We start from the raw sequence: 17,120 nt of genomic DNA, 5'->3' as shown, positions 1-17,120 counted from the left end.
TTACACGATCAACGCGGCGACGGGATTTACCCTAAAGCGATACCCTCTATATCGATTATTAGTTATTTATCTATGCGGCGTAGGCTATGCCAGCGTGCATCCATATCGTCGAGAATTAAAGACCGATGAATCGTCCTTGCGTATCCTCGGACGAACGGGACGTTGCGTCGACTCGCGAAATCGGAACTCGATCCAACCCTACCGCGTCAGTATACGCGTTTACATCTACGCGTATCGTCGCACGTGTCTTCCTTTATCTGGCCGCATGGAGCCATGGCAATCGATACACGTGTTTCTGTCACTGTTCCCAATCGATTCGTGTAGCGTCCCGATTTTACGATCGTCCGGAGAGATCGACACCAACGACTGGCCACCCTTTTCGTTTCCCATTCACTTTCGCGTCGCCATTCAGAGATTCCGAGAGGATTCGGAGTCCGGCGGTGCCTCGAAATCCGGTCGAAAGGCTGGGGCGAGAACGAGAAGTCGATAGAATCGCGATGCCTGGCTTACTACAACCGGTACAACGAGGACTGGTTTTTCGTCGCGTACGGAGGTCGTCTGACGTTTTTTATCGCGCCTTTTAAGCCGGCCGCTATACGCACCACAATAAATAAACACGGTAGCCCTTTTGGACGGCTTCCGCTCCGATTCGATCCTCGATAATGTTCCAGTACGCGACCTATCGCCGAGATGCATCGTTCCTGTGCGTCATCGGTCCTTTCCCATACGAGCCAGAGAATGAAAAAAGGAAGCTACGCATCCTCTCGAACGATGCCAGTCGGGTCGTATCCAATGGCATTCTTCTCGTTAAAGTATCATATCCGTCAGTTATCGACACGTCGCGCCGCGTCTTCAACTTCCAATTCGACCTTTCCCTCACGATGTCTTTTTGTCGCGTGTCCGTGCTCCGTCGTTCGAAGCGTTTTATCTCTCCTCGAGCTCGTTGCCTCGTTCACAGACGAGATATATCGTATGTATAAGAGGTACAGTCAGACTGCACGACATTGGAGCAAATTGTATGTGAAAATGCAGGAGCCGCTTAATCGTTTCACTTTTGCGGCATCGCGTTACCGATATTAATTCGTTGCCATTTGTCAGAATCACGCATACGGTGGAGCGGTGTTGCGTCGCTGCAAAAACGACGATTAAATTTCATCCTAGTCGGAGATTTCGAGCGGTACCCGTACGGAACGCGTGCAATCAGCCTGCCAGATAAATGATCCGAGGTCCCAGGTGAGAGGGGCGAGTAGACGAATAAATGACGCTCCGACTTCGACTCTGTAAGACACGCCCGTGGAATGCAGTCGTTTGGACGCGGCGTACCGAGAAAATTTAAGAGCCGCGACTCGACGCTTGTGTCGCTAACAAATTCCCCTGAACTCGGTATGCATTTTTCGCGCCGGTATTAGCGATTACTTGAAGTGGCAAGCCGTCAACGGCAGACGTCACAGAACCGCTTCGAGCTCGCGCAATCAAATCTGATCCTGCTGTCTTTCTATTTCTGAACTCAACCAGGTCGGAACGGCCGCGACAAAAGACGCAAGCCGCTTTAGAGAACGTTCGCTTCCGCGGAATACCATCAAAATTTTCGTGGGCACGAAGCGAAATTAGTCACGCGGATTTAACCACGGCTCTCGTGCCAACAGGCCGCTCTGAATGCATCGATTTGTTCTACAATGGAGAGCGCGTATCGTACACGAAACTTGTTCGACGTCCGACGTTGCTCCTCCGGTGGAAAAACTCGCTGATTTAGAATCGAAGTAATATTTGTCGGAATTGTCGTCCACGGGTCTTTGGTCTTACGCGATCATCGTTCGTTTATTGCGTCTTTAACGATAATTGAGAACAGGAAACGACTTAGATTACACAAACCTACGAGAAAACCGAGCAGAGATCGGCGTGTAGCGCAGCCGGGACACGCCGCTTTCGATCTAAAAAGTTTTGCCCAGGTTCAGGAGGTTATCTCGGCAGATTATGCTTGTAGGTCACATTGTTACTCTCTGGAATGGTAGTTCGCAACGCTAGTTCTCTGTGTCAAACGCGTCTGACTGTTTTTCTCTTTGAATTCGTTACGAGTTATGTAACGTTTCACGCTTTGGGAAATTACGCTGGCGAATGATCGGCCTGGAAGTCTAAACCAGGGGGCAGCTCGCGAAGCGTGCAAATCGCATTTTCGTTGGCGATTCACGAACGCATCCGTGGTGAATCTCGTTTCGTACGGACTGTGTGTGTACCTGCAGATCGTGAACGCAAAGAACAGTCAAAGAACGGGACGAGAAGGAGAACGTGTGGCAGACTCTGATCGCGATAAATGGAATTCCTTACCTCCATTTCCGAAGACCCCTCTCGATGGGGTGACCCTTGACATCTCGCAACCCAACTACGCCTCCTACGCCACTCCTCTCCTTCTCGTTTTCTTTCACCACGTTACCTTGGCACCGAACGTTGCCACGAAAAAATCCCGCTCGGAATTCGAATGCGTCGATATCATAGACGTTCGCGCCACGTCCATAGACAATGAAATTCCTCCGTTATTATTTATCGTTGCGCCGACACGCGATCTGATGTTAACGAACGATCGGCTAAACGAAGCTGCGGTTCGATCGCCAACTCACTTACGAGAACGAATCGGAAATAATCGAAAGGTAAACAGAGGAGATTAAACGAGGGACTCGACTCTACGACTTGCATCGTTCGTGTCAAATGGTAGGGTAAACAGAAGTCCGAGGAATGTTCGGTCGGTAACGGGCTCTCCGTCTGTTTGACCAGTGATACTTTCAATTTAATATGTAATTAAGCGCTTGACGCAACAACTAATTTCATGGATCTCGAGACGTAAAAAGTCGTTCGTAATATCTCTCGACTTGATTTTAAACGATTTCTACTAGTCGCATGAATCTGTTCCACCAAAAAACATTCCGCAGCTGCATAATTTCGATTTCTATGGGTTGATTCCTATCGCATCGATGGAGAATAAGCCGAACATAGTGGGTTGTAAATGTAGCGCCGTATTCCATGACACGCGTCGCGTGAGCAATCATCGATTTACGGGATTACGAACGGACCACACGCTTTGGAAACTGGCTCCTAGTTTCCGTCGCCTCTCGGCAGATGGACACAAAGAGCGCTTAGCGTTCGAAATTATCTAGCAAGATTCGGAAAAGATGCAGGAGTTTATAAGAAAATTCGATGGAAAAAGTCGATAAATTTTGCAGATGATTTTATTGTTTCGTTATCAAACGCGGTGCACCGACACCGTATTACGCATTCACAATCCTTTGGTTTACAGATGTACACGTTACAGCTTACGTAAACTCTAATACCGTATTTGTTTTATATTTTGTTCTGCATCCTTGATCTGCACCTATGTCTGAGATATGTTAAAGGCAGGTACAGGAGATACGTCGGTGAACACTAAAGAGGTACGATATAACACACTACGAGTAAGTTTCGCGCATTTGACGCGGTATTTTAGAAAAGAAAAGCGTGTCTCCAAGGTGTAAATGGTGCAAATATGCTGCGATAAGTGCGCCAGGTGATAGAACTTGTTACTTATCACGGCACTTCGTTCGCATCGAAATCAACAGGATGAATCCGAAAGATCTTCGTTAAATCTTTTACTAGATCAATTTCATTTAAGTTACATACTAACAAAGTCGAGCGTAAAATTCAACTATCGAAACGTCTTTCTGGTATGTTATATCTTACTCTATCTTACAGGTTTACTTGAAGAATCGAAATACGTCGCATTCTATCATAGAATCTACAAAAAACGTGCCAATATGACAAAAAGAAATAGCCATCTTTGAAAAAGGAATAAAGAAAAGAGCACGATGCCCAAGTATTGTAAAGCGAGGGTATTTCGTCACGGCCAACAGGAATATCGTATTCCTAAGAAAGCTCCCTTAAAATACTTAGAAAAAACGTTTGCGAATAAGCTTACGCGCTAAAAAGTACAAGTTCACGACCGAGACTCTAACGAGAACATTCGACCGTTACATATCGAAACTGCTTTTTGATTTAAATTCTGACGATCTTCGATCGCAATTCGATTTCGTTCCGTCAGTCTCGCGCTTCTTTCCTTCGTCAAAGAGAATTCCATGGCGATGGAAGAAGACGCGAGACTCTTCCATCACTGAATCCCCTCGAGTGCATGCGAAACGCGACGAGAATTATTCAAACTGCTCACAATATCGACGATAGAAGACCAGTCAGAAGACTAACCGCGAGCGTGACCGAAGCGACCATAACGCTCGATGCTCCTGACAAATGAAGCTTATTCATCAAGTCTTGCGGTACGTCGACGTACACCTTTTTCACACCGATATCTCGTATTAGCGTTGACAACGTCTCCGCATCGACCTTGTCACCCTCGCTCGACCAAACGGTTAGGGTTACGTTGCTCGCGAAGGAGCTATTCTCCATCAGCGACTTGATCACTTTCGTACTGTTCGCGGCTAGACCAGCTCTTACAGGATAAGTTATCGGCTGAGTAACCTTCTGTTCTTTCAAGATGTTGATCATATCTTGGATCTGTTGCTCCGTGTATTGACCTTCGGTGACGTTGTCATTGACGCCGTACCTGAAACACGAATCGATGAAGTTTCGAAATATTACGAACTTTTATATTCGTAGACGGTGACTATCGTTCTTACCTGGTGGTCCAGCCGACCGACAGCGTGTACTCTGGAAACGCCATGGCTTGACTTACGAAGGCTTTTGCGGTGACCGGTGTGGTGCTTGCGTTCACTGGTCCAGGGAGTATATCCGCGTTAAGAAATACGGGGAATTTAGTCTGAAAACAAAGAAAAGCTGAGCGATTAAGACGAAAGCAGAGCAGATATTGGTAACGGAAGGCTAGACGCTTAGGATTCTCGATCGTGAGGAACGCGTGGCCATCGGTAATCGAGGCAAAAATAACCCTCCAGTTCTGGAATGTATCGTTTGACAGAAGCGATCGGTGAAACGAAGCACGAAGGACTTTGTAAAGATGCACGAGTCGATCTATAAATACGCAAACGGGATACGTACGTTATTGCGGACTTTCTCCAAGATAGGTATGCTCGCGTTGAAGGCATTGATGCTCTTGAAGTCCAGCTTGATGCCCTTGGTAACGTTCTTCTTGATCACGGTGTTGAGGAAATCGTCTAACGACAAGTTGCTCTTAGTCGCCGGCGGATGTGCCATTATCGGTATCAGTTGTGTGCTATTATCGCTCGTACCGTTCAGTGTGCCCAACGTAACGTCGGCCTCCAGCATCTTGACGTTGGCTTTAAACAGGAGAGCCAAGTTTATAAAAGTACATATGTACATCGGTACGAGTGAAAAAGAGAAAGAGAACGAGGAAGGGCAAAGAGGGAGCAAGGAGGGAGGCAGCAGTGGTACATCTGGGAAGCGCGAACAGCAATTGCGCCGCGAAACGAGAAAGAGAAGGAGGGTGAGAGGGAGATACCGCGGTAGTGAGAAAGAGATGAAAAATCGGCTGGTTTCAGTACTCGCAGACACGTGCAACGAATATCGATCGATGCCTAAAGAGGCTGCGAACCAACAGATTTCAAATTCCTACGCCAGTGCTAAGTACAGCTTTTTAGATTCTTCGCGCTCGTGGAGGCTCTGAAAAAGCACTTGGGATCTTCGCACCTTCCTCCCATTCGCCTATTCGATCACGTACGAGTGTTTCGTTCGTAGAAACGCGCGACCGACTTCCGGTTGATTCTAGAAGGAGATGCACGCAGCCACCTTGACACATATTTCTGCAGGCCCGGTCGCGATCGTATATGTCACGGGTTCCTTCATACTTTTCCTGGATATCGTTTCATTGATCGAGACATGATTGCGACGACAGCGACGCACCTAGCGAAGCATCGCGGAGAAATCGCCGAACGATGTAAAACGACAAAGAGGAACAGGTTCGGCTTTCGTTCGTTCCGCTTTTGTCGCGGACGACGCGATCAATTACGGAATGGGAGGATCAAGGTCGTACGTATCCGGAGACTGACCTTCCTCTACTCTACGACCATTCGAACGTCGTTGCTGACGTCCGAGTCTCATTGAGATTCAACGAGGGTGACTGGTTTGTTTCTCGAAAATCTTTCGCCGACGTGACCACGAAGGTGATACCATCTTCCTGAATATTAATTAATACGAATTTTAAAACATCCGGTATCACGCCGGAGCGTGTTTGAAATATTTGGTTAAACGACCTTCGACCTCGTATGTTGAAACCGCCCGAAGCGTTTAATCCCGATAATTGGTATTAAGCTCGCGCGATTTGACCGGTGCAAACATATCTCACGTGGCTGATGGGGTTACAAGCGTGTCCACCGTACGGGATATCACGATATGGAAAATGTGTCGATGCCATATTTCGAAAAGATTCGTTAACTAATAAGGCGTAACAGGCGATCGCGAATCTTCTGGGAAATGAATTTCTCATCAAGCTCTCATTATTACCGCGTTCTTTGAAATCTGACTCGTCGTATACATGCGATGCGATTAATTTCTCACGGGGCACCTCGTTTAAAGAAAATGATTATTATCGGCGGAACATTGGAAATTCAAACCTGAACGTTAAACGCGGTTTAAGTTTCTCGGTTTCTTGTTAACCACGCGCGATGCAAGTATCGTCCGGCGCGATATTCGCGTGGCATTAAAGACGACGGACTGTGATAGTTTGGAGTGCCGTGTTTCGATATCGCGGATCTGGAATATTTTCGCAAAGCTCGTCGACGCAAAAGGGATCGAACAAATTCTATTTCGATCATTAACGTGGTCTCAACTATTTCGCCAACGAGATCTCGATGAGATTGCCAAGCAGACCACTTCAATTACGCGATCGACGTACCTGATACAAGTGCGTTGTCGAGTTTCTCCTTGCTGTTGACGGCATGCTCCCAGACGATCTTGGTGAGATTACCCTCGATGTCTGGAAAGAAAGTGGCTACGTCTACAGAGACGTTGCTGGCGGACATGGCAGCCTCTGAAACAAGCAAACGTCGCGTCTAGTTAAAGAGGTGAACGGGTCTCGACCTTCCGCATTAATATTCTCCAGGCCTCTCGACCTTTGACCCAATATTCGGTGGGGTCGTTTCATAATTGAGCGGACTGCGAATTCCTCGTGAACCAGCAGAGGGTAGGAAGATCCGGAGAGTTTTCGGGGGAGGGGCTGGATGACGGAGAATTTCGCCCTACTTTGCACATTGTGTCCCGAGAGATCGATAATCTTATTCATTCGTTACCGTCGTTACCTTCTCCGCTATTGTAGAAGATCGTTTGCGCAACTACCAGCAAAAACAAAAAGAAGAAGCACGCAGCATCGTTGAATTTTCCTGTCCGATCTTTCCTGTCACCGGTCTTTTCTTTCACTCCTTTTCCATAATTGTTTGTTCGCTTCGCTTTCCTAGAAACATCGTGCAAAGGGAGCAACAAAGATTCGAAAGAAGCATCGTTCGTGAAAATACGGGGATACTTGGCAAATTTTGCTCGAACAAATCGATACGCGACGAACTCCCGATACAACAGTTCCAACTGACCCGTTTCCGGTTCAGCAGATCTGTGCAGGGATGGTTGTACGCGTTGGTCGATCGACTACCCAGCCGCAAGGGAGAACCGTGCTCTTTTTAACACGTATGAAACGGGGAGTAGAGATCGGAGCTACTGAAAATGGCCAGGTTATTCGATGATATTGCGAAACGCATATAGGGAAAGAAAGGTAAGCGTAATATTTATTTTAAGAAAAATTTATCGACTTTGCCGAGAATTTCTTCGTAGCGCTATTTTCAGAGATCGAGCTAGATCTATATTCGTGCGTTGCGCTTTGCGCGTGAAAAGTATCACCGTAACAGTGTGGCATTCGTGTGTAAGAAATAACCAGCGGAGAAAAGAAGAATATCCGATCGATCGGTCTTTTATTCAAGTTATAAATAATGCAGAGAGCCCACGGTCGCGCAATTATGCGAATATACGTAGAAAGAAGAAGGACAATCGTAACGAGTAATACATATACAGTTTAAATTCGCCTATCTCGTCTTCTGCATCCACGAGTCTGTTTGCACGGAATCGCCCTGGAACGTATTCTCGCCGCGACGTTTCCGACTTCCGGCTAAATTCACATTCAGTTTCCGACTCACCGATTCCGTACAGAGAAGGATATGTCTGGGAATCGGTGGTCGAACAGCTTTACCAAGAAGAACGCAACACCGGCCCATTCTTTTCCCTCTAGAATGGCCGGCCGTTCTTTGAACCGGCAGTTAGCACACGCCTAGAGTTCGAAGCGAGATTGACCTCGAATGAGCACGAGTTACACCAACGACGCACTAATTGGCTGAACAATCGATCGTTTGTCTTCTAGAAGTACGATGGTTCCTGATAATGCTTCATCCTGACGCATTCGTTTCCGATCATCGTATCTTCCTCCTTAAATAAAGGGAATTCATATCTTTCTGATTCGATCGTTCTGTACTTTGAATTACGGTTACATAAACCTCTCATAAGTTTCGACACGTTTAAAGTGGTATATCTCACCTTGTGTATATTAATCCTTAGCAAATAAAGGACGGGGCTTTTATCGCGGATGAGTTATCGACCAACCGTTATCGCGATTTGCGAATATATTTTTCAGTTTCAAGAGACACGAACGATTACGCTCTTCTTTCGCCTAAGACTCGGGAAAGTTTTCGTTTCGTTTAGCGAGAGGCATAGATGTACCAGTCGTTCTTGCTTGGTCCCCTTAAGTGAAAGCTGTTTTTACGCGGTAGACTCGGACCGGATAGTTGGCACAGCCCTCGGCTACTTTCCACAAGCTTAGAGTGGAGTTTTGCAGGCGCACGGATTTCCGGCGGAATTTACCGCGATACAGGCTGGTATCGAATTTAGTCCGCTGAGCCGGTCGAACGACTCTGTGACTTATAGGTGAATCGTAATCGAGCTAGCTGGAATCCGACTTTCATTCGCAGTTAAACTGTCGGAAATTCCAATTTCCACGTTAAGCGCCGATCGGATTTCAGCGAAAATCAAGGCCTCGATCGTTTGCCATAGCTAGTCTCCACACGTTTCCCTCGTTTCCGTATGGTTATAGGGGATATCGCTCATATCACGGATGTGTTTGCCATGTAGGGTCGCATACTGTAGATAGTATAGGTAAACATATAAGCTACTTTAAATATCGACTGTGCCTAAACGTGACGCGCGGATTATTCGATAGACGTGCGATGAAACGTCATCGATGCAGGGTTAAACTTTTAAACTAATCTGTAGAATTTTCCAAGCAGTCATAATGTCGATCCGATGAAAAATCTTCGTAGGAAGTTACGCCGACATTGACGCGTCGTAAAACCCGAACCAAGCTTTAAAGAGACGTCTGTTACCCTGCCGATGACAAAGTAGTCTTGATACGATAATAACGCGATAGATTATACCGTGATCTATTTTCTACGATGCGATACCATACAAGATTGTTGGTATCGCGTGATACGCGATCGGACAGGGAAAATTAGAAATGTCACGCCCTGTCCATTTCAAGCCCGATTCTATCACGAATTCGTGACGCAATCGAGAATTTCTGTCTCTTGATAAGACGCGCGATGTTTAATTCGATTCCTCCTGCGCGTACGCTTCTATAAGCCGATAACAACAAGTCGGTTCAACGTTGTATCAGCCGTATTCCGAAACTTGGCCGAGTTTCCAGGATTCTCCATCGAATAATCCTTGTCCATGTAATCGATACGCACGTACGTCATACGAGCTGTTCGAGCGATACGAGAATATAAGCATCAAAAGGTAAATCGTTTGCGCGAAATATCCACTCGCCAATGCCATATACGAAATCTTCGTCCAATATTTTTCACCGATTGAACCAGGGCTTTCGTTCGACTGCGACAGATTCGAGAGATTTCCTTCTATGCCCGAACGACGTTCTTTTTTCGCACAATAAAATCTTTGCCGAATAATCCATACGTCGTGTACCAACGAGGATCGAAAGGTCGGTTGAAAATTCATTGCACGATCAAACTCAGGTCGAACACGTCTGGCGATCGCGTAACATAACGAGATTAAGCACGGTATCTTTTCGTGAGCAAATATCTTGCGTATACGCTCGTTTCTTTTCATATACCTAAGTATCTACGTTTGATATTCGTTGAAGAATTACGATCGACACGGTACAAGGTTCAAGAGAACTCGTTCGTACGAAACGTTCGAAATCATTTTGTTCACGTTCCATTGCGAAACTGTTCTCGATGTGATCAAGATTTCGTTGTAATCTCCGAATCTACAAAGGACGACGTTATATCACATATTTTTTTCACGTTCTTATCTACCTATCGGCATTTATCCGAAAATGACTAAACCTACGTTCGAAACGACACGGCGGATCTAATCGCTTGATATCTCGTTACTGGCTCTAATCACGCGATGACAGTTTCATTATGATCAAACAATTTTACACCTTATTTTATTTATTGTGCCGAAATTAGAACACGGCTCTCAAGACTGATAATACCATCGAGAAATAGACGGTATGAGTCACCTTCCTCGACTTGTACGTAGATAAGAATGCACTTACCAAGCGCCTCCAGCTACCTCGGTAAACACGTTATACGCCTTACGTAAACGAATTCGGGTTCCGACGTATCGCGACACGATGTCGCTGTTTGCGATTCCCATTACAATTAACAGCTTGGAAATAAAAGGCTACGAAGAAACTCGAATCGATCTGATCGATTTTTTCCTCTTCATTCACGTTGCATCATCTTTCATTGCCTGTGTCTTTCGTCGTTCTATTCGTTATTTCTAGTACGTTACCTGGCTATCGTCCAGTTCGCGTAGACAACTTTCTCCCAGTGTGTACCTAGTTTTTGCAAATTTCTGCTCTAAGATGGAAACAGGTACGATGGAATACGATGTTGTGATAGAGAGAGAAAAGATCGTTTGACATGGTGACATTCAATTTTCAAGAACCTAACCCCATGTTTCCCGCAAGGAACGCACTATGTCACGCGGCTTCTTCCTCTGTATTTCTCCCGTAGAGATCTCTAATAACATTTACGGCAAACGATACGCGGTCAAGCCGACGCGCTCTGTAACATGTTTATAAATGACAGTCGCTCGTTAATTAGTCCGCTAACGGGTGCTCCTTGTTTATCGTTGTTAAATAGAAAATCTCGCGTATTGATTGTCGGCCGAGTCGATTAGCCTAATTAGGACTATTAATACGTTGCTAATGGGGCACGGTCATGCGAAGATTAATTTTTCTCCGCTAATTGTTTGCGTGTCTCTTTCGGTCGCTTCTACGCCCCTATGTTTAATTATCCTGGGAATTCCGTAGACGCGCCCCTTTGTGTTCGCGTGAATGTGTTCCAACGTCATTTCAATTTCTTAATATACTCGAGAATTATAACGATGCATTTAATGAAATCGCCGAGTTACGAGCTACGAAAATTTGACGCGTGGCACGTAACATTTTGCAAAAAGAAGGCCTGTTCTTTCGTGCGTTCAAGAGCTGCGGTCGTCGACCAGAGATATGGTCGAAACGATCACAGAAATCTTTCTCCGATAATTTCCTTTCTTCCTTTTTCCTCAACTAAGCCGCAAACGATACCGATTGTTACTACAAGAACGATAACTGGTTAACGTACAACGAGCGCCATAATTTCAAGGAAAGCAAATGCTTACAGCGTTTCATCTTGTGAGCCTCAAGATCTCGAATTCACGAGAAGGAATCAATCGACTCGAAACGGCTATTTTCTGACAGCGCGTGCACAACGATGGGCAAAAAGAGCTCTAAAAACAGCTTATTTACGTACTATTTTTGCGCGGCACGTTGGTTCGCATATTCAACGGAGCAACGGTAATCTATTTTTAAGAGTGCTCCGCGATACAAAGAACTCCGGTGCACGGTTAAAATGCGCTGGAAAATGCCAACACATCGGAGGAAAGCGAAGCAGAAACGAACGAAGATCAAAAGCATGAGGAAAGTAGCTGAAGAAGAAGGTTTACGAGTATCAGAGAGAAATAGAGAGAGGGGGGAGGGAGGGAGAAGGAAGAGAGAGAAAACCGGGTTACGCCCAGCGTATATGTTTGCATTTCGAAATTAATCGCGTTTCTCCTCCGGCCTGTATGCCACGATAGAGTGAGATATAAACGCTGAGCTTTAAGAATCAATTGATCAATCTCGTTGTTCACCGACCGTGCGAAATCGGCTGCTATTCTCACGCGACCGTTGCCAATAATTGATCGGCTCTGGTTCTCCTTTTGAAACACTAAGAATCGTCGGGATTTAAAGGGTTGCTTTCGGATAAAATCGATAGCGAGCAAAGACGAATTTCTACTCTCATCCGACAATCCTAATCCGCGAAACAAACGGAAGTACATGCCCTTTAATTTCTCTGCGTCATTGTTTCGAGTTACGATCAGCTTACTGTGAACCGCCGAATGAACCAAGTGCTGGATTAATTGCACCAATTTGCGACACACTTGGAAAACCCTCGAACTCCAATATATTTTTCTTCGATTCTCGTGACGAGTTTGATCGCGATCGAGGTTACGGTTTATGACAGCGTTTCTATGACACCGTAGGAGCTTCGAGAACAATTTCGCGCGCGATTAATCGCGACTTATCGTCAAGCCAGAGAGAAAGGTGTAGGACTTACGGATCAATGCCAGGAACAGGAGACTGGTCGCCGTGGTCGTGATACTCTTCATGGTCCCTCACGGTGAACACTGTACACGTTTTGAGAAAAAGAGAAGCGAGATGATAGACGCGCGAACAGCGTGCGCTCGAACGACGAACAGGCGGGCTACTTCGGAAAAGAAAGAGGGAGAGGGCAGAACCGGCGTGGCTCTGGTTGCTCAACGACACCCGGTCAACTCGGCAGCCTCGAAACGACTGACTGTCGTCCCGTTGCGTCGATCGATTCTCGAAATCCAACCGTACACAATACGGAGCCGCGTGCACGGAGCTGCCGTCGCGCCGCACCGCGTCACTACGCTCCACTCCGCTCCGTTCCGCTTCGCGCCGGCTCTCCTGGCCATATTTCGCGATGTACAGGACAGGACCCCATAGCACACACACGTGTCCGGCATCTCACGGTCCCAGACAGTCGGTGAAACGTGGGGTGAATAACAGACCGTGGCAAGGGGCAGCAGGTACAAGGGGAAAGGGTTGCACTCCTCGTTCTTTCTCCTTTTCGATGCGTGAAAAGGGACAGGAGCGTGGATCGAATTAGAAGCCGCTTCACAGAAAGAAAGGATTCGCAACGCGGTCGTTGTTTAGCGCATCGCGCGTTTGTTGCTCCTTTCCGGTATGAGATACGGATCTCCAATAAATTAAATTTTCGGATTTCCGTGCCCGAGAAAATTTTCACGGCTTTCGTTTCGGTTCGTCGACGTCGCATCGTATCGTAGATAATGAATTTCGTTAATCGTTTATAGTTGCAAATATAACATCCGATAATAGTGTTTAGCGTAGATGCATGAGTTTAGCAATATATTGTGAGCTCGTTTTTTTTTCAGTGTGTAGGTCTTCACGTCGTTAAAAATGGGAGATTCGTGACGCTGTTAGCTTTACAACCCGTTCGTTAACGACAATAGTTTTCGAGGTAAAATTCAAACGGTCCCATTAATTCTGCTCTTGTTTTCGACTGTTCGTAGCGCGAGGTACCAACGCAGAAGAAAAACGGAGCAAAAAGGAGGGCAGACATTCATCGAGAGATAAGGTAAAGCTTACGAAACCAGGTGGCACGTTATCAGAAAATTGTTCGAATAAAGCATATAATTGATAACCGGATCGATAGCCGTCGGCTTCACCACGTTAGGTAACCGAAGCATCTGTACAAACGATGTATATTTTTGCGAATCGCAGCGCAGGCTTCGGCTTGTAACGCGGAAGCGAAATTTTATTTGACCGCGACGCGATACATCTACTTCGGAATAATGCTAGTCTTGCCGCGTTCCAGATTCGAATAATCGATAATCCCCGATTAATTGTTCGTCCTGTCGGAAGGTTCGTTTTTCGGCTTGGACGATCACGTTCACCTCGAAACTTCGATGCACCGGGTCAAAGCGAAGCGGTTGCAAAGACGCGCGCATCTCGTTGGTGAAACGGTATCGCTTAGGTTCTTATCGCAAAAGTTTGCTTCGGGATATCGAGTGTTTTCGTCGTATTCCGATCGCGATTTCAGCGAAGAGAAACTGCGATGCCAACTGTTTTTTATTTGTTTCATTCGCACGTAGTATGTAAATTGGACACATTTGTTTCTAAAGCGATTGCTCAATCTCGCGTATTGTTGATCGCCGGTGCACGAAAGGATCCGAGCCTGTCATTAGCATTTTAAAACGCAGCCGTCCAGAAATTGTAGCTTGACGAAAAATTTGTTACTCCACGCGACATGTGTTCGGCACACGAGCCCTAAACGAAGCATAAACCCGACGACAGGGGTCGTTTCTCAGATCGGTCGAGGGTCGGAGGCTCGAAACATCTGTCGAGGGTTCGCGATTCCAGGGTAACCGTACTAGCGTTAATTTCGCAGAACGTTTCGCCTCGATTTCGCCACAATCCTTGCGCAGCTTAGAGGAAATTTACGAAACGACGAGTCATTGATACGGTTGGCGATTCTTCATTACCGTAGAGACAGGCGCGTTAACAAATTTACACGCCAGTCGAGTTGTGACGCTATCCACGGAAAATAACCGACTCTTATCTTGCTAGTTGGGTGATGAACGCGAGTTGAAAGACCGAACGTTCGATGGGTTCGATCGTATGTTCCGTGAGCATTTTCGATACACCGATCATGCGTCGTGAAAGATCAATCGTCCGAAAATACGGCAATAGTCGCGTATAAATATTCCATGAAGTTTTGAATAGATAGATTTTTCACGACACGACGAACACCTCAGGCGACACCGATGCCAATTTGTCGAAATACCATGATCGATCAGTTCCCTGTCTGCCAATTTTTGTAAGGGATAGTCGCTTAACGGTTACAGAAAGAAGAACGGAAGCAAGAAAAAGAAAGGAAACATGAAAATATCGAGAAAAAGAGCGTAATTATCCGTGGTGAAGAGGTCAATCTCGTTAATAGGTTAATTCGTTGTGCGACCGTCACGCGATTTTTGCGAGAAGGACGCGACATTTATTTAATCGTGGTAATGGCGATCTGTTTGACACTTCCGAAAGTTCCGCGGCACGAAAGGAGCTGCGAGCGTGGCTGGACGAAATAACCGACTAAAACTCTTGGGAAATTTCTTCTCCCTTGTTGCTTCTTCCCATTTGCCAGAGGAATGATACGCGTTATCCCGTAAAATCTACAGTGTCATCAAGGAAAGCAAGAAGGAGGGGAGAAAGAGGGAGAAGGACGAAACCATGACCCGGTAAAGAGATCATGAATGTTTAATTTCATAAGTTCCCATGTGTCGTAATATGCGGGAAGCTTTTCGAACGATATTTTTCCAGGACAGGAGACGCTATCACGAGCCTCGCAAACACTAGGTATGAACAGGCTCGTGGTGACGTCTACGAATCGGCCATAACTCCCAGACTTGTCCTTGACTCGTTCCACGAGCGGGGAGATGCGGATCGCGCGAGCGAGGAAATGGAAATGCATCGGCGCATTCCAAATTTTCCAGGTCGACGCTGCTCGTTCATGGGCGCGCGTGTGTACGTGTGTGGATGCGCCAACACTCGCGCGCACCCTATACTCAGGGCCGATGCTTCAGATACAATAGAAAAATGGGAGTTTCCCCGAGACAATGTGGAATACTCTGCTTTGTAGCGCGAATCGAAGGTTCCCCTCGGTTCTCTCTTCTCTCTCCCATCCCTCGCTAAGCCATTCGTCTCTCTCTTTCTGCGTCTGTCTCGAATACTCATAAATATCCTCTTTAAAGTCCTCCACGGAATTGAAACGGACCGGCAGACGTGACAATTAGCCGTTCCGGTGTCTGCATATGTATTCGTCGGTTCTTTCCACCAAGGAGGAACATTCCACCGCTATGCCATAACAAGGAAATCAAAGACAGACAGAGAGGGCGCAGGAGTTCGCGACTCGAGCACAGGAGCGCCCCTAATTCTGGATCGAAGTAGAGTCGTCTCGCGAGCGAAGATTCCAGCGAAAGAAGCGTTTGGATGAAAAGACGGGTGAACGATGCTTCGTCGGCTATTGATTTTCAGCCGCTACCGCAAACGCGAGGAAAACAGTGTCGCAAGAACTGCCCGACGTAATTACTTTCTTAATGGCAGTGGCACTTTATTTTCATTCGATTAATCCGTAGTCGTTGCGTCTTACGTGACTCACGTGGTTTGCTATTCGGGATTAACGATCATGTGGTTATTCACTTTTAATTTGCACGTTTGTGTTTCATTGGCGCGCGCTGAATCATTTATTTTGTCATTTTATCGAATCGTATGATTATTCTCTGGCTGCGCGATACTACGCTGCGCGATACTACGCTGCGCGTCGTGAAACGCAATGTCGTCCCTTCTATCGCGTGTATCGTGTATCTATGAATCGCCTACCGTGTTGCGTCCTTATCCTCGCTGGCTCTCGTACGCTGCTGAACCATCCACTCGATAAGCCTGGTTCGATGGGATTTCGAAAACTCCTTGACGACGGTTCGAAATCGACATTGATCGCATGATCGAGCTACTGAAAGGCCAGATGTTACATATCGCTGTTGTCAACGAAGAACGTTATATAATGGTCGAAATCGATATGGAACGATGCACCTTTTACCAGCAGCTGGAAAGCAAGGCTGGTGAAAGAGAATCGCCAGCCTCTCGGTCTTTGGAGCAGCTCGAGAAATATTTCTCGCTACCAACATAATGACTTTTCTGTAGTAAGCAATGGATCTTTTCAAATTTATCACGATGAATAATAAACGTGCGCGAACACGGCTCGTAGCTATCGCGTTATCTTTTATCTAATCGCAGGCAAACATGGCAGTTTCAATACATACATAGAAGGGAATAAAAAATTCAGTTATTGCCTTTATACATTTAGAAGAGGACATGAGCGTGTTGTTCGCTGTTATCAACGAACGATGAGTCTGCGCGCTTGATTACTCATCGATGATAAAGAAGTTAGCACGACGTGTGTCGCAGATGCTCTTGTTTCCTTCCAAAAAGAGAA

General features: G+C 46.3%; 1 protein-coding gene across 2 annotated transcripts; it reads right to left on the bottom strand.

The window, feature by feature from the left end:
- Positions 1-3,205: 3,205 nt before the first annotated feature.
- LOC117164917 (protein FAM151B) lies at positions 3,206-16,662 on the bottom strand. Of its 2 annotated transcripts, none has more exons than XM_033348375.2 (5): positions 16,508-16,662; positions 6,845-6,979; positions 5,032-5,270; positions 4,656-4,795; positions 3,206-4,582 (listed from the first exon to the last, which is right to left on the bottom strand). In XM_033348375.2, exons 2-5 carry the CDS (start codon positions 6,969-6,971, stop codon positions 4,186-4,188), a joined length of 903 nt encoding a protein of 300 aa, XP_033204266.1. In that variant the 5' UTR covers positions 6,972-6,979; positions 16,508-16,662; the 3' UTR covers positions 3,206-4,185. The 2 variants fall into 2 exon arrangements, with proteins under 2 accessions (XP_033204266.1, XP_033204265.1); XM_033348374.2 differs by lacking the exon at positions 16,508-16,662 and adding an exon at positions 12,648-12,904.
- Positions 16,663-17,120: the final 458 nt, after the last annotated feature.

Source organism: Bombus vancouverensis, chromosome 8, assembly GCF_051014615.1.
Source record: "Bombus vancouverensis nearcticus chromosome 8, iyBomVanc1_principal, whole genome shotgun sequence".
Taxonomy (NCBI): Eukaryota; Metazoa; Arthropoda; class Insecta; order Hymenoptera; family Apidae; genus Bombus; species Bombus vancouverensis.
The sequence above is the reverse complement of the archived record's forward strand: the minus strand, read 5'-3'. Positions and strand labels throughout refer to the sequence as shown.

Bases quoted from the DNA above. Each gene is read 5' to 3' on its own strand.
- LOC117164917 (XM_033348374.2), bottom strand. From the start codon at position 12,699: ATGAAGAGTATCACGACCACGGCGACCAGTCTCCTGTTCCTGGCATTG. The intron at 5,271-6,844 runs GTACGTCGATCG...TCCTGTTTAAAG, and splicing joins CGACAACGCACTTGTATCAG to CCAACGTCAAGATGCTGGAG. The intron at 4,583-4,655 runs GTAAGAACGATA...TTCGTGTTTCAG, and splicing joins TCGGTCGGCTGGACCACCAG to GTACGGCGTCAATGACAACG.